Genomic DNA, 27,735 nt, shown 5'->3' on the forward strand with positions numbered 1-27,735 from the left:
TGAACTCTTTCAAAGAAAAGACCACAGCTTAGGTTTCAAATACTTTTTGCAGTAGATGATCTTATTCATATTGATATAGAATCATTTTACATCCTTAGATCAGACAGTAGTAGATGCTTTATTTTAGTAAATTATGAAGGAAAACAAAAAGGAAACTATTCAGAGGTCTTCTCCATTAGCCTGTCTCACCACAGCAGGCAGATCTGGACACACACGGAACCACACGTCCTACAAGCCAAGGCGGGGACAGTGCTCTTCTCTGACTGGACGGTGGAGACCTTTCAGCTGCTCAGACGAGCTTTCCTTTTCTGAACAAATATTTATACAGGAAGATGATGGTTTTTAGCATTGAATAATTTAAGCACACTACTGAGAGCAGATGTCAACTGTGTAGTGGTGAGAGGCGTGCCCCTAGCAGGCAGCGGGGGCAGGGCTTGGGTGGAGGAGGCCATTCGTGTGGCCCAGGCCACAGCCACGGCTGCCTGTGGTCCAGCAGTTAGGCAGGCGCCGCACACACACCTGGCATAGCACAACATAACACAATATTCGGGGACAAGAGGCCACCCCACGTAGAGCGGAAGGAAGGACTGTCCGTCCTGACAAAGATCACGGCCCACGTGGTCAGGAGTGGCATCACCAGGGACCCTTTGTACATGCCTCCCTAGGCTCTAAGGCACCCACGTTTCAGCTGCTTGGCATCTTGAGAATTGAACTCCCAAGAGCAAGGGAGACTTCTGCTGAGGGGTGGGTGACACTGGTGGGTATGCGGGTCCAGGTTCCTTGAAAAGACAACCTGTCAGGAAAGACTCATTCCAGACCCTCCCAGAGGTTTGATGAGAGGGAAATTAATTGCTTCAGAACTCGGTACAGCTTAAGGCTTCATTTTTAAGCTGTAAGCATGGCCTTTGATTCTTTAAGATCTCTACCACATTCAATTTCAAATTAAGAGTTTTAGGTCTGCAAGAATGTCCAGCTGTCTTACTCTGCCTGAGACAGAAAAGGCCCAGTTACCTACCCGCAGACAGGAAACTTCTACCAGCCCTTACAAGTGCTGTGCCTTCCTGCCTGGGGCTGTCCGCCATGCCTGTTCCGTGGGAAGGTGTGCTGGGCCATGATTTTGCTGTCACCAAGGCCTCCCAGGGCCTCTGCAGGCAGGGGCTCAGGGCTGCTCTTCTGGAATCCTCCTGTCTCCAAGGTGCCGGGCCACAAGGAGAGGCGGCTACTCCCAGCCTAGTTTCCTGTGGATCGTTTTCCTGAGCCAAGAAGACACAAATAGTTACATTTCACTGGCATCATAGGTGGAAGACATCCCTGTGGGTGAGCTTCCATCTTCCCTGGAAGGAGCTGCACCAGGAACCCGCCGGGCCACCCAAGACCCACACAAGTGAGAGGTGGGTCCTGAGACGCCAGAGTGAGCAATCATGACTCCCAGCAGCGCCCCCGCCAGGCTTCCCCAGCCCTGCACCTCCCAGGCAGGAGGGGTGCTACCCAACAGGCAGGAGGTCGGGGAGATCTGAGTTCTAGGCCTGGCTCTGCTAGGACTTGCCCTCTGTGACCGTGGGCAACCTGGTTCCTGCCACTGCGGGTTGTAAAGACCCCTGGGAACTGGTGGAAAGAGGGCGGAAGCAGCTCCCCAGTGCAACCTCTCCAGGAAGTGGACCCAGCAGAAGGCTGGCCACTGCAGTCTGGTTTAGTTCTGTGCTCCCGGCTGACTCACACACACTATCCCAACGCAGGTGTCTGCACAGCCCAGATGCTGGGCTCTGAGGGCTGCAGATACACCACGCCCGAGACCGACACCTCTTCCCCCTGGGGGCGAGGCGGGGGGTGTGACATTGGTCAACATGAGGGAAAACAGATTGGATCACAGAGGGACACAAAGGGGCAAGAAACCTCAAGGGTTTTCCTACCTGGCTGGGCTATCAGGAGGTAAACATTTTCTTAAGTTTGGAAAGGAATCCCTCCTGGTCCTCCCCAGCCTCAGGCCTAGCCTCGCCTCCTGCGGAGCTATCCATGGTGCTACCACCTGGGCACAAACAGCAGAGAGAACTGGGGTCAAGGGCACACACCGCTGCACATCCCATCCCCGGCCCCACCTGCCCAGTCTGGCCACCCAGAGGCTTGCGGCTCAAGGAGTGACCAAGCGCCACCACGAGGGGGAATGGACATTCCCAGGGTGCCCAGCGCTGCCCTGCCAGTCAGGTGACTGAAGCAAGCAGGCCACTCATTGCTTCCGAATGTCCCAACTGTTCCACGAGTCACTGATCCACGAGGAGGAAACAAGACACAGAAAAGGGTAACAACTGGATGTCTCTCTCTTAATTAACAAAAACGGAGCCAAGTGCCAGAAGCTGTACAGGCCAGGCCAGAGCTGCCACGTTAGCTCATTCAATCCCGAGGGTAACCTTACAGGAAATTTCACAGATAAAACAACACACACGCACACGCATACCCCACACAGGAGGTCAGGTGCTTCATTTGCCAAGGCCACACGGCCGGGAGGGGACAGGCAGAACTGGGTTCAAACTCAAGCCACGCCGCAGACCTCCGAAGCCCAGGCTCTTAACCACCAAGCCACCAGCTCTAAGAAGGTGAGCAGATGCCAAGACCAGCCGACCAGCACCCATACGTCATGCTCTCTGTACATGTGCACATGGTGTCTCCACGATACCAGAGTGGGGACCAACTCATGGAATCCCGCAACGCTGCACTTCCTTGCCACAGTGGGGGCACAGAGGACCTCTCCATCATGGGCAAACTGCCCGTCCGGAGCATCTGACTAATGCTCCCGAGGGCCGGCTGCTCTGCTGTCTGGAGGGCCTGGGCTGAGAGAGCAGGAACGGCTCTGCTGCACGAATGCATCCTCTCAAAGGCCTACCCACCGTCCCCTGGCAGGGCCAGCTTTGGCTATGAGTAGACTAGAGACCTGTATGCAACACTTTGAATTGGAGGGTACATTTTAAACGTGCTAGGAGACATGCCATGAACAGCATGTAGCAGAGTAAAGAATGGTCACAGTCCCCAAGATCTCAGCTAAGACGCCATCATCAGTGAGAGACCCAAAGCTCTGGGCAGCATGTCCCCAGCAGGGCAGGGGTGGGGTGGAGTCGCCCTGGGTACATCCCCTGCGCAGTCTTCTGCACCTCTCATGCCCTCAGAGCTCAGGAATGTCCCAAGAGCACGGTGGCCTCCAACAAGGACATGCCAACAGCACTCTGAGCAATCCCCAAAGCCAAAGGTGCTGGTGACCCTGAACTCCGGGGCTCCCCAGATGAGGCCCCGGGCAACCACCTGGCAGGCCCGCATGAGAGGTGCCCACCACCATGGGTCACAAGGCCCGATGTGCCCTCCTTCAGCTTCATGCCCCTCTTCTTACATAAAAGCTTAAGTGACAAAAAAGGACTATCCTACCACAAAGGAATCCACAAAGCAGAAATGTCCCACCGCTGCTGGGCCTCCTTGGACAAAGCAGAGCAAGAGCAGCGGGTCTCACTGCTTTCGGTAAGGGCACAGCAAGGCTGTGTGCGCCACCCTGTGAGACTGCTGCTGGGCTTTCCACACGTGCTTTCCCAGCGATCTCGGTCCATCAAGAACCCTGAGGCAGGTGGTGCTGTCATCTCCAGTTTACAGAAACGCAGTGACTGCCATCACCCTCCTCCCCCAACGTGCTACCCCTGTCACCCGGAGGTGGGAAGTGGTTATGCCCCATGGCCGCAGCCGTTCCTGAGCCACAGGGACCAAAGTCCGGGAGAGGCAGAACAAGTACCTGGTTGGCTGCTTGATGATACACAACAAAACAAATGAATAAAACAGGCACACACCCAGGAAGTCTTACCCCCTGACACCAGGAACATGGCCTTAGTTCCTTTGCTAGTTTAAATTTGGCTACAAGGGGTATGGGCTCCTTCCTATCGGTAAAATAAGGCAGGGACATCAAAGGATGAAGTACGGAATTTAACATTCTGAACTGGCCGCCAGGAATAGCTTGTGGGCCTCTGTGGGGCCAGCCAGCCCGTAAACACACGGCTCTCCCAGCCTCCCGGGATGCCTTCCGGCCTCATTACACAACACGCACACAAGCACTTCATTGCCAAGGCTTCTTTAAATACAGCTGGTACGTGATGGTTGCGTTTTAGAATAAGTAGCAAATGCCCCATGTTGGAAGTCCACTCCATGCAAATGGGCGCTGCATGAGCGTTTCTCATCTGTGCCCAAGGCTGCAGGGCTCCTGTGTCAGTCCACACAGCTCTCCTGAGAAGGGGTTATGTTCCCATAACTCAGAGCGTTTCCCAGCCAATGGTCAGGAAAATGAATTCAAATAAACTTAGCCTTGTGCCTGGTTCCCTGCAAGGTGCCAGGGATGCACAGAGAAAACATTCTGGTTTACTATAGGCAGGGACTCCAAGTCAGACTGTGACAGCTGTGCAAGGTGGTACCAGGGGTAAGTGACCAGGTAACAATCCTTCTGTGAATATGAAACACCTTTTTGGGCCAAAATATTTTCTCCCCAGCTACAAACTCCTAGTGTTATAAGGAAGGTCTAGCACTTATTTGGGGGTTCAATGTCTGCCCTGTGTCCCCTTTTGCCTGTAAGCTCGACAGCGCAGGGACCTGTCTATCCGTGCGTCACTTCACAGCACACAGCAAACGCTCAATGAACATTTGTTTGAAGAAACAGGCCAACAGGACTCCAAGTATGACCTCGGAGGACTTGGGTCCGCCTGCAGGTGGAGGTGCCGGGCTGCACTCAGCCTGGCAGGTCCCAGGGCCAGCGGAGCGCCTTCCCTTCTACTGGAGTGTCCTCCCCCTCACCTTCCTCTTGTCCTCACCCTGCAAAAAGGGATGTATGCGCAATGCTGTCGGCCACGTCAGAGGAGAGAAACAGCAGGGAGAGTCCCCAGGGCTTCCTACACATCCAGCTAAATGTACCTACGTGTTGTCAGAAGGATGAGTGGTGATCTGGAAGCACATGCTATGTCACTAAAGCGGTGACCGCAGACTGTGCCCTCCCCCTCAGGAGGTAACCCCAAGTCCCTGTGTTTTTGCTTAGCCCCAAGAGTGCTGAAAATCCCTAAGCATGCAACGGTCTTTCTGGTTCACAGACGTGGGAGGGAAGCTAGGGTCAACCACTGAGGTTTTCATTTTCAGCAGCTGTTTTAGGGAACAAAAACAAACAAGGGATACTAAGCCCACCAAAAACCTTACATCAGTTTCCTACATAAGTGCATCTACTCCAAACACCCTGCAGCGACCTATCCCGTGAGGGAAGCGAAGGCTCAGGCCTCAGTGAGCATCTGAAGCTCTCACACCAGCCTCTACTGGCTCCGACTCACACGTGCTTTGCGGCTATTACTAAGTGACCAGAGAACACTTTATCCCAAGAACTGCTGAGAACTGGACACAACTGCTTCTAGTATGACTTCAGTTAATAATTTTTGTTAAATGCCTGAAATAGGAGATAAAACAAGTAAGAGATTAAATAGGACCCAGTGCTAGTGAAGTTGTCAGGATATGGAAATTACATACACTGCCCTATCTTCACATGTGGATTGCAAAAGTAACTTTCACCACAGTGTAAGGTGATGCCTGACCACAGCCAGGCATAGGCTGACAGTGCCTTGTTAGAAGCCAATTCTGATTCTTAAATGCCATTTAAAAAGTTATGTCTGGGAGCCAAATTTCCCCTTGGAATATAGTTTGGAAATGATAATGGAAGGGAGTGGAAACAGATATAATTTGGCCAGCCAATTCACTTTAGAAAACAATTTTTCAGAAATACATATTAAATGCATGCATTGAAGTTAAACTATACTCAGCAAAATTGTGTCAATAAAAATTTAAAAAGGAAGAACCGACAAAGTGTCTGTGCTCTGGGAGGTCCCCAATGACCCCTGGCTGACTGGAGGGAGAGGGAATCGGCCTTGAGGACAGGGAACCATAAACACAATGAGAGCTCTAAAGATGCTCATGAGCTGACTGCATGATCAAGTTTCGACTTAAGCTATGAGAAGAGAGTTTAAAAACATGACATAAGTATAGTGAACAAGGCCGTGTCCTCACCCAGGGCTCAGCTCAGGCACCTCAAGTTCCCTGGCAGGTGGGGCAGAGGGCGGCCGAGAGTTGTCTGTGAAACAAACCTTGCATGCCACGTGACTGGGAAGATGTGGGATTCTGGAAGGAGAAGCTAGAGGGGCACAGAGTGCCATGGAATAGCCATTCCATTTCTTTTTAGTTCAGGGGATATAACAAGACATTAAGAGAAGTCGATGTTCCAAACCATTAAAGTTAAGTGCCCGTTCTGTGTTTGGCCAGGCTACAGACAGGATCTGTGGAGGCTGCTTTTTTCAGAGGAGCTCAGTGAAGTCCACGCAAAGGCTGCAGCTGCTGGGACCCCCACCCTCACCCGGGAGGTCCACGACCAAGCCCTCCAGGGGCCGTCCCCTGCTCTGAAGGACCACATGCTGATCTAATACCATCCAAGTTCTGAGAACATGAGAGGAGCATCCGGAGCCCAGACAGACACAACACGCTGTGACGAGGAGGACATGTGCTGCTGGCACCAGTCCCCCCTCGGCTCGGCTTGCCCCAACTGAGCAGGATCCCAGCCAGCAGAGCCACAGCTCTGCAGCAGAGCAGCCCACCTCCTGCAGGAAGAGGCTACCTTTAGGCGGCGGCTGCCAAAGCTTCTGCCTGCAGGCATTTTGGTATCAAATCACCAACATTTAACTACACTCCAGAGAGAGAGTGCCACTTGAGCTGAGGGTGAATGAGGCACATAAAGTCAGACCTGCTACAGACAGACAGATTCGGAGTCATGTGACTATGCTTGGTTTTGTTTGCTTGTTTGTTTACTGTTGTGGTACGTGTCATTAACAAGACACACAAGAACCGTGGAGGAGCGTTCTGGCTCAGGAATGCGCACGGCCCTGTAATCCCTCTGCCCCTCCGGCTGCGGCAGGAGCTCTCAGGCGGGGGTGTGCCCAGGGTCACGGGGCAAGCGGCAGAACCAAGGATAGAACTCAGAAGAACAGCCCGAGACACACAGCTGCCGTCTGGCAGAAGCGCTCTCGTGCTGACCTCTGGGCGCCAGCGTGCACCCGGGAGGGAGGAGCAGCTTTCCCGGGAGCACGCGGCTCTCAGCGGCCCCTCCCCACGACGCTCACGGGGCGCCCATGAGACCCCCAGGTGGAAACCCCACCACTTTCAAACCGTGCACGCCCCGAGGGACCGCCTAGGAGGGCTCGCAGATGCCGCCTTACCGGCGCTCGTACTGGCGATGCCGTTCACAGTCCCCTCCACATCGGTCTCATCCTCAGCGTAACTCAGGATCAGGCTCTGCTGCCGGCTTGTCAGTCTCCTGCAGGCCAAAGAGTTAGTGTGCACGTGCTTTCTCCAGGCAGCCCTTTAGAGGATGCAGAAGCAGCCAATCCCCACGCAGCATGCAGGAAACGTGGAACCCCAACCCAGGCAGGGGCACACACCCTCAAAGCTTCTGCAGTCTAAAATACCCTAAGTTATTCTAAACCACTGCCATTGCGGCTATGCTGAATAATTTACTGGATTAAAAAAAAAGCCTTCGTGAGTGTGTGTGCGGAAATTACCTAATTAGAGGGAGTGCTGGAAACCCAGTCCTCCAAGCAGTGCCGGGCAGGCCGTGCTCAGGATGCCCACAGCACTCTGCTCAGATTTCTCCCAGAGGATGCCAATGTCACACACCAGATCTAGTTACACATCTGCCCCTTCACCAGATCTGAGCACCCTGAGAGCAATAATAAAATCAACACCAGCAGCAACAGCTAAGCAGCCCCAGGTATTATTCACAGCATCTTCTGGAGACTGCTGAGGTTCACTTTTTATCATATCTCCCCTGCAGATGAAGAAGTCGGGCAGGATGCACCTGACTTCAAGGAAAAGGCAGCCCACCTGCACCTCAGTGCTTATAGCAGCAGAGCCACATGGGCCTGGGCAGCCTGGCCCAGCACTGAACCACCCCACCGCACCGCTTGGCACAGGGTGTGGAGGTAAAAGAAGCGCCTGACCATCTCTTGCCTGGTGGCTAAGGCGAGCAGAGAGCTGGTGGCTTTGCCACGGCTACACACGCACTTACTTGGGAACTCTTATCTTGATGTGAATGTAGTGGTCTCCATAGCCATAGCTGTTAATCCGGGGGATGCCTTTCCCGCCCATCCGAATCTTCTGGTCTGCCTGAATCCCAGGAGGGATCTATAAAGAAAGGACATCTGTGGCTTCCCTTGTATCCTGTTGCCCGAACGAACACATTTCACTACATAAAGACAATCTTACTCTTTAAAAAGAACTCCCATTCAGGTTTCTAGGCCAAACCCACCAACAGCCACACAGAAACTGGCTAAGCTGGGGTCCCCCAGAGCAGAACCGTAATGAGGAACCTGTAACCCGGGCAGGTAGTTTGAGCAGGTGAGCCCAGGAGGCAGGAATGAAAGGGTACACAGAGCGACACGGGGAGAGGCAAACCAACATGGGGCGCACTGCTCCCAGCACCCCCAGCAGAGGCGTGGGCGCTGCCCAGGAACTGCCGGCCCTGGTGCTCACACCCTCGAGGCCTGTGGTTGGTGAGTCACACCCGAGGACTGATGGCCTAACGTTCCTCCTGCCCTGCCTCCTCGGCTCCTCTGAGTCCCCGACAAGCCGGTTGCTCACAAGTTCTAGCCACTTCTCAGTCACTTCCCATTTCAGAAAAAAAGAGCCACAAAGCATGAGGGTGGGAAAGACACTCGCAGCCTCTTCTCTTACCGCCACACTGATTGTCTCATACAGGCCTTGTGCTCTGGCTGTGCCCCCGAGAAGGGCCTGTGCTATGGAAATAAAGAGGTCGGAGTGGATGTCTGCGCCGTCCCTCCGGAACACGGGGCTTTTCTGCACCTGGGGGGCCAAGGGTGAGAGCTGTGGTCACTCACAGACTGGCCCTTCTTGAGACTGGACGACAGCTGCACATCTCAGCAGACTGCGCTCAGGCCCTGACCGCAGCACACCGCGCCTGTGCTCAGAGTGCGGTGCTGAGGGACAGCAAGAACGCACCTTCCTCAAGCAGGACACCACTCCAGGGTCGGGGGCTGCAGGCCAGCCCACCTCTACACTGGAATGCAAGAGTCAGTCTCAGACCAAGCCAATCAGTCACGATGGGAGACACAGAAGTAAGATTGGCTTTTCGAACATTAAAAAAAAAAAGGCAAACCCCTACTCTACCATGAAGTGTAGGGAAACACAGACTAACATAGCTACAAAGGTAAAACAGTTTATTTGCCAAACCGTTGTTTGGTGTAAAGTACCTTCAGGACAGACTGGTGGCCCTGGAATTATTTCTATCTTAGAAGCACCACGTTCTGCGTCACAAAGCCATCCTTACCCTCTGCCTTCCAGCGGTCTCTCCTCTCTTTTTTCTCCCCTGTTACCAGATGGAACAGAGCCTGAATTCTCTACCAAACCTCTCTTACCAACTGATTTCCAGCTTGCTGCTTTTTGTCTTTGATTTCTCAGTCTAGAAGATTCACACTTTACATTATTTTTGTTTCTAAATTATGAAATATTCCACATATATATAAACAGCAAGGTAAATAACACTGACACACACGTTGTACCCACAACCCAGCTTAAGTAACAAAATGTTACGAATGCAGGTGAAGGCTCCTGGCCTCCTCCTCACCCCTCCAGTGCAACCACTAGGCCGAATTCAGTATTTATCACTTCCACCAGCACCTTTTTACTTCTACTGCACATGTACACGTGCCTAAATAACACGTTAACACCATCGTGTGTGTTTTAGCACTTCCATCAGTGATCTTCCCTGCATCCTCTCGCAGTCTGCTTTCTGTCCCTTTCTGGTACCTGAGAAGCCTCAAGGCATCTTGCGCGGACACACGTGACGGTTTCTTCCCTTGACTGCTCTGAGGCGCCCTGACCACAGTGCGCGTCACTCAGCCCCTCTCCCCAAGGCGGCAGGCAGGCTGTCGGTGTCACGCTCCTGGACACAGGCACGCACCTGTGCGGGCTTCCCTCGGGTGGACCTAGGGGCACTGCTGGCAGAGGCCCTGTACTTGGTATGTAAAACTGAACTTTTGGCACTTACTGTCCCTATGAACAACTCAAAAACTTAAAACATAAGACTACATTTTCAGTATTTTTACGTGTCCTCTGTTTCCAGCTTATAAAATAACTCAAGAAGACTTTGCTGTCTCCATACCTAGCACAAAAGCTCGACGTAACATGCTTCATAACCCCTCAGAGATGAGGCAAGCAGGGCACCTACCTTAAATGTGATGAAAATTTCTCTTTTTCCCACGGGCATCCTCACAGTCTGGCCATCCTCAACTCCTACAAGAACAAATTTCAAAAGAGAACATTATTTTGGGACCTCCCAGGGTAACTTCTACCTGAGATCCATTTACAACCCACTGAACTCCTTACTCATTCCTGTTTCCTGCTAATGAGGAACAACACAATTGCTTGATATGGCAAGGAGTGCGACTGTAGACTCCTTGCAACACACCACCGACAACCAAATAAGAGCTCCTTCTATTCATTCATTCACATTTACTGGATGCCGGCCTCCCGCCAGGCCCACACAGCACTGAGTTTAGAGGCTGGCAGGGAGATCGCTATTAACCAAGTATCACTAAAAACTGTATCATTACAAACAGAGATGTGTTCTTAGAAGGAAAAGATCACCCCCCCAAGGAGTGTCTCAGGAGCAGGGAGGGGCCCAGAAGGCTTCCTGGGAGCGGCCCTGCCTCGGGAGCTCAGGGGAGCAGAAGCGACCCACTGGGAGAAGGTGGGAGTGGGTCTCAGACACAGGGAGCAGCAGAGGCAAAGCCTCTTTTCCAGGAGGCACTAGGCGTGTCCAGGGAGCTACATGACGTCGGGAAGGCGGCAGCACAGGCACCAAGGGGAGACCGAAGTGGGGAGGCTGAGGGCCCTTGAGTCACTAGAGGGGCTTAAAAGGACGAGCGACAGTGACAAGATGGAACTGCCCTGTGGGAAGACCACCCGGGAACGACAGCTGGTTGGGGAGAGCGGTCACAGGCTGCCCTGAGCCAGGGGGAGAGGGTGGGGGTGCAGACTAGGCCGCCTCACTGGTTAGAGACGGAAGAGACGAGGCACCTCCACACAGGAGCAGAGGGCCCTGTCAGATCCTGCCTCCCAGGGTGACAGGAAAAGGGCAGATTTTAGGGATGACCAGTACAGACAGGAAATGCAGAGATTCTAGTCCGCCTCTAGACCCGACCTCCAGGGCCTTCACTGTGGCTTTCACAATGGCCAAATCCCAAGGCGACCCCAGCCTCAACCCTCCCGGTGCCCAGGGCATGGAGGAACTCCAGCGCCCACCTGCGGGCACAGGGATCACCACCTTCTTCTTCTGCTTGGCTTGTCCTGCTCCTCTGCACACCACACAGGGAGACGTGATGATGGAGCCTCGGCCACCGCATCTTCGACATGTGGAGCGCATCACAAAAGGGCCTGTATTTATGGTTTCCTGGTAAAGAGGAGAAAAACATGGGACCCTTAAGTACAAAGACCAACTCTTGAGGGCTGAGGCTCTGGGACCACAATGTGCACGAGAGAAATGTTTCAGCAGTTTAGTTTTGTGTGCAAACACGCCTAAGAACACAGGCGCAGGGGCTCAGAGATCATCTGGCCTAGAGCACACCAACTGCTGAACACACTGACATCCCATACCACCAAGCTGATGATCTGAGAAGATGAGGCACTGCCTCTCTATGGGAGTTCCGACACCCCTGGGAGCGGAGCAAGCGCCTTTCAGAAAGAGTATCCCCCCCTCTAATTACAAAAGCGACACCTAGGAAAACAGGAGAAGAAAGAGGAAAGTGTAACTGCATGTAATCCCCCAGCCCAGAGCAGCCAGTCTGGGCCCTGCGCCTGCACTGCCGCGGCCCCCTCCGGGGAGCAGCAGCCGCAAGCAGCGGGGCAGGCCGCCCGCCTGCAGGCCCGGCGCGCAGCCTCCCGCCTGCACCCCCGCCCACAGCCAGTGGGGTTGCTCCCATCAGCTCTTCACTGGGCCCTGGAAGTCCATTACTTTTTTATTTAATCTAACATCCTTGGATTGTCGTAGCTGTAAATTTATCGAGTACACACTTGTTACAGCAAATGGAGAAGTGATATAAAGACAATGTTGTTCATCTCCCACCATGACTCCCAAGGTAACTATTAAGTTCATAGTTTGAGGTGCCCTTTCTGTAACTCGATCTGTCTCCATAAAAAAGTTTTTTAAAGTAAAATTTTGATGACAATTAATGCGCTCCTGGTGGTCACTGGGGTTCCAGTCCTTCATTGTTACGCATGAGGCTCCAAGGGAGACCTTGTGTATGTGCGACTTTACAAGTGTGATCTGTAGGCTATGTCCCCAGAGAGATGCACACACAAAGCTTTAAGAGCGACAGCAACAGCCACTCCCCGAAGCCAGAACGGCTTCCACCCCCACCACCAGGGTAGGAGGCACTCAAGTCCCACAGGAATTGCACCAATCCTTGGAATGTGTGCCCCTCTGGGGGGTGAGCCAAAGGCTTCCTCCTGTTTCCACCTGCGTTCCCCGAATGAGAAATGCTTACTGGTCGCCTGCATTTCCTCTTTGTTCATCTTGACAGCTGTGCTAATGAGCTGTTGGTCTTTTTCTCATTATCCTGAAGGAGCCCTTTACATATCAGAAGTACTAATTCTTTAGCAAACGTGTTGCAAATATTTTTTTCTGGTCTCAAATGTTATCTTTTGAGAGGAATATGCTTCAGCTTTACTGTATCTATCTCTACGTTCACTTCAGAAATGTTAAAAAAAAAAAATGCCACAGCAATTTAGGACTTTGGAGAAAAGACCTTAGGGGAGAGGGAACTGGGAATAATCCATAAAACATATCTGTATCTATCTATAACAAGCACCTCAACTCAGCTCACAAAACGGTAGCCCAGGAATCTTCATGTCTCCAAAGGGCGCCCTCTAGAGGAATGAAAGCTCAATTTCACTTTCTCAGACAGCAGCAAATTGGTCCTTTATCAATAGGAGTATTTATAATTATAACTTGGAGTACACCTACCAGCCGACTATTATTCAGTCATCAAAACATAACGTTTAAAAATATTCAAAGACATGGAAAAAACCTAATATTATAATAAATGAAAAAAGAAAATTGCATGTATGATTCTGAACTGTTGAAAATTATGGACATTCATGGAAAAACATATTCAAAGTCAAAAGGCAAAAGACAACCAGAAAATATACAACTCAAATCACTGACAAAGGACTATCAAGGGCCGCTACAAATGATAAGAAAAAGATCAATTATCCAATAGCAGAAAGGACAAAAGTTGAATAGATACAAAAGAAGAGAATGACTCAAATTTTAGAAAAAGATGTTCAAGTTCACACATAACAGATATCTGCACATGCAATAAATGAATAAGAGAAATGACAATATGTAAAGGTATTCACTGCCTGTAACAGCAGGAGATGAGAATAACCTGAGTGTCCACTCACAGAGCCTGGCTAAGTGACTTGTGATGTGTCCGTAGGAAGGAGTATTATGGCTATAAAAAAATAGGCAGCTATACATGCATAATATCCCCAAATATACTGAGAAATAAAAACAAAATAAAATAGTGAGGCACAAGCAGTGCTAACTGTATTCTAACTTTGGTATAAAAAAAAAAGCCATGTGCACACAGGTTTGCATCTGAAAGGAGAGAGGGATGCAACTCAATAACAAGAAGAATGGGAGGGAGACATTTTATACTGTTTATAATTTGTAACCACTGAGTTTTTAATGATTTGCATATATTACCTATTCAAAAAGCAACATAAAACAAAAACAACACTCCTAATCAACAACTGGAGGGCAACACACTAAAATGCTAAAGTCGTAGGAATATCAGGAACTTTGTCTTTCTTTAAGGTTTTCTGCAGACAAATTCTACCCCCTGCCACACACACAGAGTACGAACAGCGATTTAATTCTAAAGGTGGTGGTGGTGAGCTTCGTGATTCCCTTGAATAGGAAACCATCTTGATAGAATACAGACTTAATCTAACTGCATTTCTAACAAAGCGTAATCCTAGTGAAGGGCGAGAAAAAGAAGCGACCCAAGTGACTTCAGAGCACAGTACGATCTAGAGAGGAAGAGAACTCTAAATAGCGAATGCCAGTAAGACCTTCACAGCGGTATGGGTAACAATTCTGAAATTACTTTTTGTCTTACAGGATTGAACAAATGAGTAAGCATACTGAGGATAATCAGAGCCAGATTTCTCTTCATTAGAAAAAATTTAAAATATGGACAGCTAGGAAACTGGATGAACCGGTTGGGCTGGAAGTGCGACTATCGGGTTGGACTCACTGGTTCGTTAGAAGGATGGATGGATGGTGGGTGGATGGATAGGTGTGTATATATCTCTATCATATGAATGACAAGGAAGAAACATAGATAGGAGCTCACACACACACACTTTTCTTCCTGGCCCTGTCTGAGCAGGCTTAGAGGCAATGGCACTGCAGGAGCAATGAGCACACCGAGAGCACAGGTCTTGGTTTCTAAATCCTGTTAGACACTAAAAGGAATAAAGACCCTTGGAGAAATGGCTGATTCCGGGGTATGTCAGAGAAAGTTCAAGCTGAGTCTAGAACACCTTGTGACATAGTAAGGAAGTAGGAAAAGCATGGTGGGGACATGTCAGAAGGGCACAAGGGACTTCCACAGGGGCAGTCCACAGAAATGTAGTGCCTTTTCAGCAGATAATGTCAGGAGTCATGAGGTGTCACACTGTCCCATTAGTGATGCTGTGACATTTGATCACCACCAGTTAGTTAAGGTCATGTCTCCTTGTTGACACCCATGGCAGCCTGACTGAAGGTCAACTCCATGATGTACTAAAGAAATCGAAGGACAGCCTGTCATCTGCCTTTTTATAATTACTATAGTGATGTTCCACTTTTAAGGCCAAGTCAGGAACAGCTTGAGCATCAAAGTAAGTAAGTTCACTGATTACAACTCAGTGAATAAAATAAGAACCCATGAGTTCACATGACATAAATGAATAAATATAAATATAAATGGAGAAGTTCTTCCTTCCAGTATAATGCCAATTAAAAAGTACACAAGAGATGTTGGGATCAGAAAATCACCATTTTGCAACTGTCACACTAAGAACTGAGTAGGTGAGATCGATCAATGGATGTTATGGCTACTGAGTACAAGTGTGATGAGGAACAGGATATTTATACAGTGTCCAGCATCTCACCACAAGTTCCTTATTAATTCCAAAGGGAAGAACAGCAACTTTATAGTGAGAAACTTGGTAGACACGACCTTAACTAACTGGTGGTGATCAAATGTCACATCATCACTAATGCAACAATGTGACACCTCATGACTCCTGACATTATCTGCTGAAAAGTGCACTACATTTCTGTGGTTTCTGCCCAAAATGCATAATCTGAATCTTATACTGAAAAAAATTCAGATGAACCCAAAATGCAGGATATTCTACAGAATGGCTGGCCTATAATCCTTATAAATGTCAAGGTCACAAAAGAAAAACAAAGGCTGAGAAACTGTTCCATATTAAGGGAGATAAAAGTTATGACAACCAAATACTATAGAAGATCTCAGCTTGGATTCTAGGCCAGGAAAAAAAGGACATCATAAGGACAACTGAAGAAATTTGATTAAAGTACAAATAATATTATGGTACCAACACTAAATTTCCCCATTTTGACCACTACATTGTGATTATGTAAAAGAATGTTCCTGTTCTTAGAAAATAAACACCAGAAATGACAGAGCAAATGGGACAAAATTTTAACAATTGGTGAATCTGGGTAAAAGAAACAAGGAAGTGGTTCTTTATACAGTTTTGTAAGTTTAAATGCTATCAAAAACTTTACAAAAAGAAAAAATAAAACTGATTACACTTCAAGAAAAATTTAAGTCCCCCTCTCCTACCCCAGTTTCAAATTACCAAAGTATCCCAAAGTGTATTTTCAGAGAAGACAGCAGTTTCCTTGCTCTGTCTGTACTGTTGACCAAGACAGAGCACTCCTGGAAAGACGCAGAAAGTTCTAGATAAAACAGGCCCATCAGATTATGAACTCTCAAAGCCCTAGAGACTGCTGAATAAATATCCAGAGGAACACAGGAAAAAATAAAAACAGTAAGAAGTATAGGTGGGCAAGTGGTAGGCGACCCCTGGGGGAGGCCGGGGGCTCTGGCTAAGCTCTCACCATGCCGGAGCCTCCGCAGTAATGGCAATGCTGCAGCTTGGTGCCCGGCTCATTCCCCTTGCCATCACACCGCTCACAGGTATCCGTGATGTTCACAGTGAACTCCTTGTTGACACCCTTGGCAGCTTGATTGAAGGTTAACTCCATGATGTACTAAAGAAATCAAAGGACAGCCTGTCATCTTCCTTTTTATAATTACCATAGTGATGTTCCACTTTAAAAGTAAAGGAGGGCACTGGTCAGCAGTTTTCAGTTTCCTTTTAAAGATTTTTTTCTTTTAAAGCAGTTTTATGTTAACAAAATTGAGAGGGAGGTACAGAGGTTTGCCACATCTCCCTGCCCCCACACACGGGCAGCCTCCTCCATTATCAACATCACTCACCAGAGAGGGACGCTTTTCAGCAAGGATGTGCCTACATCATGCATTATAACCATCCAAAGCCTATAGATTACATTCTATGGGTCTAAACAAATGTACGATGACATGTGTCCATTGTTATAAAATCATGAGTATTTTCACTGCCCTAAAAAATCCTCTGTGCCCCACCCATTCATTCCCCACCCTCCGCCTCCAGTTATTTTACTTTTTAACTACTTTACTTACCTATTCTTGCCAAGAATGGATGGGACTGCCTTAACTGATTCTGCCCTATGCCTCAGGATTTTTAAGAGGTAACGTTCAATTTAAGTGAAGACGTACTTTTGAACAAACTGTTCGCAGATGGTATTTGTATGTGGTCCTTACAAACAGTTGAAATGATCCACAGTCATAACTTAATTCATAAAATATTCCCCCTTTCTTCAACTTGGATAATGTCTTATTAGGACATAAATATGGAAGAGGCAGGACTGGCGGTGTGTCCCTGCTGGACTGAGCTCTCCTGGAATAATGCAGCGGGCGCGAGATAAAATGCGCCTTAATGAAAATTCTAAGAGGCTTAGGTGCTGCCTGATTAAGCAACTGTAAGAATATAGTCAAAATGATTGTATATATCATTACCTACACAATCTTTCAAATATTGGAATTATTTCCTAACAAAATGGCTGCACCCAGATCATTCCATTGAGGTTGCTCTGCCTTTTTCTTTGAGAAACAGAAATCGATCAAATCTGTCTACATCACATTTAGCAGCTACAATTTGAATGACTCTGCAAACGAGGAGCTTACCTCCTGAGGCTGACTGAATACACTCTGGAAATCTCCAAAAGACGATGACGAGAACTCCCCAAATATCTTCCTGAAGAGCTCCTCTGGGTCCACAGTGGGGCCTCCTTGCCAGTAGCTCTGCCCGGCGCTGCCGGCCCCGGGGTCGAAGCCAGCCGAGCCGTAGGCGTCATATTGCTTTCTCTTCACTTCATCACTCAGCACCTACCGCAAGAGGCCCGGCAATCAGGCGCTTCCCAGGACACAGACAAAAAGTTCACACCAAGTACAGTTGGTGGGAATGTAACAACATTAAATTTCCTGGTTTTGGCACTTTTACTGTGGTTACATAAAAGCATGTTCTTGTTCTTAGAAAATAGACAGTACTTAGGAATAAAGAGATGCAATGTCTGCGACTTACTCAAATCATTATTCAAATTGGGGCAGGGATGGGGGGTGATGTGCACACATACACACAGAGCAGGCAAATGACACCTTATATATCCTCAGCCTTCAGGATGGTCCAAATATGGGAATAAGGTCCACTTTTAAATAACTCCAATATCGTTTCATAAAAGTACGCTTCATCCCCTGACTACACTTTAAATTCCTCTGGGGCAGTGATGGTCTACTTTGACAATACCCACCACCCCTACCAGATATAGGGGTGGTCATCAAATAAGTACAGAACTAACCGGCCCAACCAGGAGTTCCCAGACCCAGCTACAAATCTAAATGACCTGGGAGCTCTGTAAATACAGATTACCAGGTCCCGTTCTCCACTGGGATTCTAAGTTGGATATAGAGGTAACACCTGGGACTCTTTATTTTCTTCAACAAGGCGATCTGATGCAGGGACACAGCCCTCATGCCAGGCCCCATGACACATCAGGGCACATTGCACGGCACACTCACTCACACACACGGCTGAGGGACGGTGACTGCACATACCGGTGGATGGCATTACCTCATAGGCTTCTGCCAGCTGGGAGAACTTCTCCTTGGCTTTGGGATCATCCTTATTCGTGTCTGGGTGGTATTTCTTGGCAAGCTAAGGGAGCAAATAATAAATTACTGTGGACATAAGATGATGACTAAAACTGAACCCCAAATGACAGTCACAATCTAGCCTCCTTTATAGAATTGTTTCTTTTGTGTGTTTGCAAACATCAATTCTTAAAACAAGGTTTAAGACTCTAAAAAAAAAAAAAATCTCTTCAAATCTGAGGTATGTGCACATATAAATCTCTAGCAAAAGTAACAACTAATTCTTTAGAACTTGAGACCTTTGTGAAAGCAAATACAGTGTGTCTGGAACACTGCCATCTATGTAAAAAGAGAAGAAAATACCTGGATAAACAGATGTATGTGCTGTACAAACTACTTCTGGAGGTATTTTGTTTTGTTTTGTTTTTAAATATTTAAACCTGTCTTCAATAGGCAATATATTCCCTTTGTTCAGAATTCCAAAAGTACAAAGGAGTATATGGTGAAAAGCCTTCCTCCTTCCCATTCACCTACATCCCCCTGGAGCTTCAGTGTTACCAGGTTTAATTATTAAAAACAAAACAGAAAAATCTCGCTCAGCTGCCCGGAGCACACGGGTGTGCCGAGCCACTCTGTGATGAGTGACCGTCCGCCGTCTGAGCGGTGCTGTGCGCTTGTTAGATGTTCATCCTTGTACCTGCCGCAGCCATTGACACCTTCTAAGTCTGGACTACCGCAGGTTCCGCACAGGAGCACAAGGAGGGGGCATGGAGTCCCAAAGCTAAAGGCGGCGGGAAACCACCTGGCTCCGTCACTGAGACACACGGCAGGATTACTTCCAGTGACGGGAACTCACTTCCACCTGAGGTGGGGTGCGTCGCGACTGCCCTCACCACCAGCTCTCACAGGAGTGAGCTTGGCTGTCTCCTCGTCTGGTGTTACACAGGTAACTTTAATCTTCTTCTACAAAACAGCCTGGCAAATAATGGAGGCTGAACATCACAACCCCAGAGTCCTTTCTTCATGCTGAGAGTCAACACAAACAGCTAACTTGATCTTCCACCCCAGCAAAAGAAAGCAAAATTAGTCACTAAGTCTGCAAAGAAAGAACTAGTTATGTGCCACCCAACTTTGGTTTCCAGAAGGAATGAGGATGCTGGCAAAAGTTGCCAGAGTACAAACCCACTCCCAAAGTCAAGCAGACACCACAAAGCAGCACCAGGAGCTTCACCGTGCAAAGTGCAAGAGCCGTGGGTGGAAACGGTGGGAGTCCAGCTCCACTGGCCTCCAAACTGCACCTGCTTCTAGAGATGCTGGCCCAGGGGCTGCATGCTAGAGAGGTCTCACGGCATGGTGGGTAGATCACGCTGGGCCACAGGGCTGGTTTCAATGCCAAGGCAACAAACGATGGTACACACTCATGCCATTAGCATAAGGCAAAGAGAGGTCTTTTGCAGTCAGACGTGCATTTTGGTTTCATGTATGCCACATACTGGCTTATGTGGCCTCAGCTGTATGTCATAACCTCTCTGAGCCTTTTGCTGTGAGGATTAAATGACATCATATATGCAAAGCTTTTATCAAGGTCTGACAACAGTAATTACTCCATAAAGGCTACTTTAACAATTTTCAGTTTTATATTGCATAGCTTCACCCGATCTTTTTATTTCCACATCTAAACACTTGAATAGTTCCCCACTCTCTTAAATATCGAGTACTCACACAGTGCCTCACATGTCCCTTAACTGGCCCAAGGTTCTGTCCTTTCAACATTCTCCCACCCTTGCACCAGGTATGTTCCCTCCAGCTCAAAAGAAGAGACATGTTATTCACTACTCCCAAGCCAGGACTTCTGCCTCCTAGCCCCAGGCCTCTGCTCGTTCCATGACAACCGATAATAAGAAAGGCAACTTGAAAATGGGCAAAAGGTCTGAATACATATACAGCAAATGGCAATAAGCACATGACAAGATGCTTAATATCATTACCAGCATAGAAAAGCACAGCAAAACCACAATGAGAAACCCCTTTATACCCAGAGTGGCTAGAATTTAAAGACAGATAGCAAGTGTTGGCCAGGACGTGGAGAAACTGGAACCCTCACATGCTGCCGTGGGAATACAAAACGGTGCCACCACTCTTAGTCTGATAGTTCTTCAAGGTTAAACAGAGTTATCTGACTCAGCAATTCCACTCCTAAGAATATGTATATACCAAAAGAAATGAAAACATAGGTCAACACTAAACTTAGACATGAATGTGCATAGCAGCATGATGCGTAATAGCAAAAAAGTGGAAACAACCCAAATATTCCAGTATATCCATACAGTGGAATATTACTCGGCCGTTAAAGGGAATGACGTACTGATACATGCTACGATATGGATGAACCTTGAAAACCACTCTAAAGTGAAAGAGGCCAGTCATAAAAGGCCACATATTGGATAACTTCTATCCTATGAAATGCCAGAATAGGCAAGTCCATAGAAACAAAAATAGATTATCAATTGCAAAGGCAGAGAACAGAGGAGAATGGGGGGGAGTGCTAATGGTAAGTGGTTTTTTTTTTGAGGTGTTGAAAATGTTCTCAAATCGACTGTAGTGACGGTACAACCTATGAATATACTAAAAACGAGTGATTTGTATACTTTAAAAAAATTGTACACTTTAAAAAGGAGTGGCCGTCCAAGCCATAAATGGTTAGGTCTGGCCTTGATCAGTATTTGGTTCACAACTATTGTGCTTGGACAAAATTTTTGCTTACCCACAAAAAAAAAAAAGGAAAAAAATGGGAAAATAAAATCAAGAATTTTTAGTAAATTTTTCATGAAGGTAACTTATTTCATATTTAGTTTAAAGATATCTTCTTCATTCTGATATTACAGCTTTCCTATCTTTATTGTTTTAAGATGTTCTTTCTTTTGTCAAATGACATTCATAGGTTGTACTTGATGATTTTTAACATCTATATGTGGCAAAATCCAAAAGCTGGCAATCCTACATTAGTGTCTTTATTTTCTGAATTTTATTAGTCAGAGAAAAAATCTGGGAACCACTGGTCTAGATAACTCACATGCCACTTTACCAATTACCCCTTAGACATTCTGAGATAAGACAATGAGAATTTCAGACATTCTGGGTTAAGAAAATAAATAATTCTAAATTCATAAACTTATCTGAATACACAAAATGACAACCCAAAACTTAAACCAGCACACCTACTGACTCTCCAAGTGCAGAATAAATTCAAATGCAGAAACAGCTCTGGGAAGAGATTCCTTTTAAATCTCTGGTTCTGACTCTCCTCTCTCTTCTGAAGCATTGACCATCATGCCCTTGAGGAACGCAGTCTGACAAAGCTCATCTTTACTGTCTACACTACTCTGCCAGCTGCATGTCATCAGTAGGTTTGGGCTTGTGTATTCATACACTGCACTGATCAGCGTCAGACTAGACCAACAGCATTTCTTCTATGGTTTCGTTTCTAAAATCTGGCTTCCATACAGACCTGGTAATAGGCTTTTTTGATCTCCTTCTGGCTGGCATTTCGGGGCACTCCTAGTATCTGGTAATAATCCTCTTTGGCCAAAGGGGCGCTCGTGTGGAAGGAGGCGGTGCAAACAAAAGGGTAACTTTTGACTCCTGAAAGAGGAAAAAGGAAACAAAATCACTCCAGGAATGTGTTCAACCAAGGGAGTTGTGAGTGAAAAACCAGTGGCTATACCTGTGAAGGAACAAAGAGGTCACAGCTTTAGAGTCTACTCTCCTTCAAGCCCACTGAAGACCGATCACCACACTTCAAAAATGGCCAAGACCACTGTGTGCAATGAATATAAAACAGTGTCAGAGCACTGGGTGAGGCTGATCCTGCCAGAGTATAGCCTCATTACACCCCCAAGAAACAGCACCCCAGATGGGGGCTGTGCCTGTGGATGATTAAAAAGGGACTAAGCTTCCCGTTACACAGCCTGAGCTCCTGCCACGTGCCAGGTATTTTCATGTGCTTTGTCTCACTCAATGTTTAACAATTTCCCAGGGTCTTTCCCTCTACCGTGCAACCACGGGGATACGCTCACGGTTGCTTCTCAGAGTGTGGTCCCTGGACCAGCATCATCATCAGTTTGTTGGAAATGCAAATTTTCAAGCCCCATGGCACAGACTTCAGTGAGAAACTCTGGAGGTGGGGTTCCACAGGTTGTGCTTAACAGGCCCTCTGGTGATGATTCTGTTCACACTGTCAGTTTGAGAACCACTGTGTTAAAGAAATGGATCTTAGTGTTGAGTCCCAGATCTGAGAGAATCTAGCAAAAGCATGCCCCCTTTCCCCCAAAACAATGCACATATATAAACTTGGACAGGGTTATAAGGTTCTGTGCTGGACCGCTGTTCACCCCAGAGAGGAGGATACCTGGAATCAAAGCACGGGGCAGGCTGCCACATGCCCCGCCTCCTTTCAGGCCTCTTGCATCAGCAGCCAGGATGAAGGCCAACAGCTCATCATCATCTGCTGGGCATGGAGCCGAGGGCCAACTCGGACTGGCCTGTCACAAAGTGAAGCTCAGGGAGTGCCTGCCCTACAAGCCAGGCCCTACCTAATGCTTGACCCATCCTGTGATAACTGCTGATAGCGAGGCCAGGGCTGGGGGTGTTGGGGGCCAAGACGAGGCAGAAGGGAGAGCAGGGCCAAGGTGGAGAATGAAGATCACAGGCAGCTCCAGGTTTCTAAGTCAAATGTTCACCATGCACTCATTCACCAAATACACTTGAGCACCACCTCCCAGGCTCTGGGCTCCACCCTGAGGATATGGCAGCAAACCACTCAGACACTGCCTGCCTGGAACGTACATTTGTCAAGATCTCAAACTAGGCACTGAGGGTAAAGGATGGAGAAAAAAGCCAAGGCAGTTCCCTCAAGGTGCTCACAGTAGGGCAGCGGAGTATTGGAGGTCGTGTGTACACTACACAGGCAGAGGACACACAAAAGGGCCACCGAACCAGGGTTTCTCAACCTTGCTGATGATGGGGCTGGATTCCTCGAGGTGGAAGGGCTGTCCCACTGTTAGGGGCTGAATTGTGCCCACTCCCTACCACCCCCCAGCAAATCCATACTTTGAGCCCCCATTACCTCACAATGTTACTGTATTTGGAGGCAGAGTCTTTAAAGACAACCCTGTCACTACAGAGATCTTGGACTTCTAGTCCCCAGAACTGTGGGGAGAAATGCATACATTTCTGTTGTTTAAACCACTCAGTCTGTGGCATTATGGCCACCCTTGCAAACAAACACACGTATGTATTGTAGGAGCTGACAGCACCCTGGCCAGCTACTTGTAAGCAGTACACCACACTTTGCCCCCATCGCAAACTGGCAACCAAAAATGTCTCCAGAAGTCGCTAAACGTCCCCTGGAGGGTAAAATCACTCCCAGGTGACACCAAACAACCCAGTTAAAAAAGTTCAGGGAAGGTCTTCTAAGGCACCTGCTGTTAAGCTGTAAGAATCGGCTACAAGTTAGTGTTTGAATCCATCCAGATTGTTGCCTGTAGTCCTGGCATTATTTGTGAGAGTGTCTATCCCCTTTCACTTTCAGAAGTGCCCCATTGGCCAATAAATCATATGATCGCCTTTGCTTCGGAGGGAGTGGCTCACGTGAAACTTATCATGTGTTTAGGAAACGCAGGTCCTATGAGGTAATTAGATATTGTGTGCACACACGTGTGTGCACGTGGTGGTGGTACAGGGCGGTTAAAGATGAGGAGCACGATGATTGAGGTGTAGGAATAAGCAGAAGAGCCTTAGGGTCACGCAAAGGAATCAGGATCTTATCCTGAAGGCAATAGGGCGCCACTGCAAGTTTTAAATGGGGAATTAACAGAGTTTGCATGTGAAAAGAGCCCTCAAAAAACAAGTATTGTGACACTACTTAAAATTAATCTGAGCACAGACAACTGGGGGTGTTGGGCATATCCAGGAAGAGATCAATATAAGGGATTACCAGACAGGAAACTTAGTAGGAAGGGTCAGAATGATTACAGTAAGAACCAGGAAGTAAATCTGTATTTTCAGTACCCCCACACTTGTTTTCCGTTGCTGCACCCTTCACTTCCTGGAACCTGAAAAGCAGAGTGGGAGCAGCGGGGGTTAGGAGAACGCTGCTGTCTTCCCTCCGTCAGATTTGAGAAAAACACCAGAGCTAGCTTCCTACTGCTTCTCGTTCTCAACCTCCTCTCCCATCAGGAGAAAGGGGCTATTCTGGCCCCACCCTGCCTCTCCCTCCCCGCCCCTTCCACTCCAGAGGGTGGAGACTAGTAGTGCAGGCTGACAGCTCAGCTTCACTATCACAAGCGGAGAACTTGAACTTGAGTTACCATGACAGACAGTAATGCATAAAACTGCATGTGAATAAAGACAAATCGTATTCAACCATTACAAGCCTGATGATTTTTGACATTATTCAAAAGGCATCAATGATTAGCAGTTAATTAGAAAGATGTCATTTAATGATAAACAAATTTTTCCCCAAGATATGATCAATAAAGGTCTTGCCCTTTTTAGAACAACCAGAATAGGATTGGCCTCAAAGTTAGTTCTAGAATGGCCAACCCAGTATTAAATAACTACCTTTTTTCTGCACTGGGACAAAAGTTGTATTTAAACTGCTGTCTTTATGTCATCTAATTGTACTACAAGGTTTGTGATGAGATCGCAGCCCAGTGTTTGGGAGCTGAGTTGATGACTTTCGATGTGGTAACAGAGTGCATCTGGAAGGATGCCACCTCTCAACATGTGCTCATCACCTGACACAAAACATACCCACCACAAGCTACCGGCTCACTTAGGGGAAAGTCGAGCTGACGCAAAAGCAACTGTAGTTCCTTATGGTCGCACAGTGGCTCAGGACTTAGTGACTGTCTCTTTCTCACACACAATTGTCAAAAATGTTCCCCAAACTTGTACAAATGTAATTTGAACAAATTTAGCTTAATAGTTACCTAAGGAATTAATAATTGAACAAAAAGATAAAGTCAAATTCTATCTAAAACAGCCTTAACATTAGAAAATTTTAGCAAAACCTAAACATGACCAATTTAGCACATATTGAGAAATACAGCACACAACGGCTCCAAATAATCCCAAGGAAACCCAGGCAGATTACTGCTCCATCTACGAGGAAATGGTGGCAGGAACAGATTTTTAAAAATGGGATCACTTGATCCAAACCACATCCAGTCTCTCTGTTCTCTGCCCTATCCTCAATACCTAGAACAGTGGCTGGCATATGACAGGCCCTCCATAAATACCTATAAATGAATGAATGAATGTTCAGTTGTGGAGAGATGCTCAAAAGGAGTAATTCATGGAGGTCACACACACTGCTGGGGGGCAAGTTTGTTCACTTTACTAAGTCATCACGGTCACTGATACTTCAATGACTGCCTGTTCTGCGAGCATTACAAAAATTGAACCCCAACGGGAAATTAATTTGTGTAAACTACCTACTCAAGGCCCTTGAATTAATTATCTAAATTCTAGACAGCTTAGATATCCTCTGCATAAACTCTAGGGAACACAAAGAGCCAGCACCATTCAGCACTTCCTCCGTTGTTCCATGCTTCTGCCCTCTCCACTACAGCGGAAGTCATCCAGCACGGAGCATACCGACCACCATGGCTAAGCACTTAAAAGGCTGACTACGTATTCAGTATCACCTCCAGCAATTAGGTAAGCAGCAGGTTTTGAATCAAAGCTCTACCACTTTCTAGCTGTTGGCATTCTACAAGTTGTTTCTAACACCCAAGCTTCAGTTTCTTTATAAAGCGGAATAACAAGGCCTATCACATGGACATGCCCCATATCTGGTACACAGTAAGTGCTCAGTAAATGTTAGCTTATACTTTTATCATTACAGACTTCTAAAAGAGGCTGAGTATGCCCTTCGGTTTAAACCATGTGGTGGAAAGAGCGCAAGCTTTGAAGGGCAGCTCCAGGTTTGGGCCAACTCTTTTCTATGCATCTTATCTCCGGGTTTCGGCGGGTCAATCTCTGCTAGAACCTAAATTTCCCATTCTTTAAAATGGGGATTCTGGACCCCATCTTGCAGGGTGGTTGTTACCATCAAGTGAGATGAGGCACAAAGTGCCTGGCTAAAAGCAGGTGCTCCCCGAAGGGCAGTTACCTCGTCCTTTCCGCTACCGGCTAGGTGGAGAGACGGAAGTAATGGGGCCAGGGCTCAGCGGCAGCCTGGGAAAAAGCCTCGAGACTGCTGGCTGAGAGGTGAAGGTTCACGGCCTACGAGGAGTTTCACCATCGCCGCCGGGGGCTCCATGCAGCTCTCCCTCGTTTACCGTTTCTGAGGAGCCACTTGGGCCTCTCTGCCTCCTGCTTGATCGTCTCCCCAAGCAATTCTGCATAAGGTCCGAAGGCACCCTCCACCCTGCAATCCCCGTAGCTGGAGCGAGGCGAACCCCTCCCTTCCAGGCCCTGGAGCCCCCACTCTGGTGTGGGAGTCTGCCCTTTACCTGTGAGGCTGACATCAGATCTCAATGTCAGCAGAGCCCCGGAGCCGCGACCTCCCAGGGAAGGCGCGAGGGCGGTGACGCTCAGCTTGCGGCCTAGCGACGCCCCCACCACGCCTCCCCTGGGCGGCCGGGCCCCTCTTCCCGTTGCAGCCGGCAGCCGCGGGGACGCCACCAACAACCAGCGCGTGGAGCAGCGCGCCGCCATCTTGGCCCCGGGGACACTGCGCCTGCGCCTCCCGTCTCTAGAAAGGTTCCAGAGGGCAACGCGCGCACTCGCTGCGCCGCCACTTCCGGAGGCGGGACCCGCTGCGCGCGCAGACGCAGGATCGGGGGGCGGGGCGCTGCGCACGCGCAGCTGGATCCATGTCGCTTTCTTTGTTGACGCCAAAACCAGGTTTGCTCTGAAGAGTGCTGTTAAGTGTACCTGTCTAGAGAACCTCGTCATTCCGTGCTGGATGACCAAAGTGGCACCATACCTATGTAAGGACTTGGTTGAATGTAGCCGAATGTAATTCGTTTAAAGGTGTCCGCAAGGAGTGGAACTACCAATGCCGGCGTGCACTGCGGCCGTGAGATGCGCGTATCCCAGCATGCACTGCGCGGCTTCCTTTCTCCAACGCAAGATTCGCAGCTCCTCAGTGGAGCGACGTGGAGTGTTGCTCTCTTGTTGAGCGCGTCGGCTGCCGGAGGCCCTACCTACTCTCAAAGCCTGGTCTCTCAGCTCACCTTTCTGGCTTATTTACCACGGGGCGGACTTTGATCGCTTAGCCCTCTCCTAAGCGTGTTACCCTTCTCCAAACCTGCAGTGAACTTGTAGGTCGCGG

General features: G+C 48.3%; 1 protein-coding gene across 2 annotated transcripts; it reads right to left on the reverse strand.

Annotated features, from left to right (window-relative positions):
* Nucleotides 1-99: 99 nt before the first annotated feature.
* Nucleotides 100-27,150, reverse strand: DNAJA3 (DnaJ heat shock protein family (Hsp40) member A3). 2 transcript variants are annotated; one of them, XM_073214566.1, is made up of 12 exons: nt 26,912-27,150; nt 21,901-22,034; nt 18,373-18,456; nt 17,430-17,630; nt 16,262-16,414; nt 11,362-11,509; nt 10,286-10,350; nt 8,773-8,901; nt 8,108-8,223; nt 7,260-7,357; nt 1,911-2,026; nt 100-1,253 (listed from the first exon to the last, which is right to left on the reverse strand). In XM_073214566.1, exons 1-11 carry the CDS (start codon nt 27,114-27,116, stop codon nt 1,923-1,925), a joined length of 1,437 nt encoding a protein of 478 aa, XP_073070667.1. In that variant the 5' UTR covers nt 27,117-27,150; the 3' UTR covers nt 100-1,253; nt 1,911-1,922. The 2 variants fall into 2 exon arrangements, with proteins under 2 accessions (XP_073070667.1, XP_073070668.1); XM_073214567.1 differs by lacking the exon at nt 1,911-2,026 and having other exon boundaries at nt 26,912-27,149.
* Nucleotides 27,151-27,735: the final 585 nt, after the last annotated feature.

This window comes from Manis javanica, chromosome 10, assembly GCF_040802235.1.
Source record: "Manis javanica isolate MJ-LG chromosome 10, MJ_LKY, whole genome shotgun sequence".
In the NCBI taxonomy this organism is placed as follows: Eukaryota; Metazoa; Chordata; class Mammalia; order Pholidota; family Manidae; genus Manis; species Manis javanica.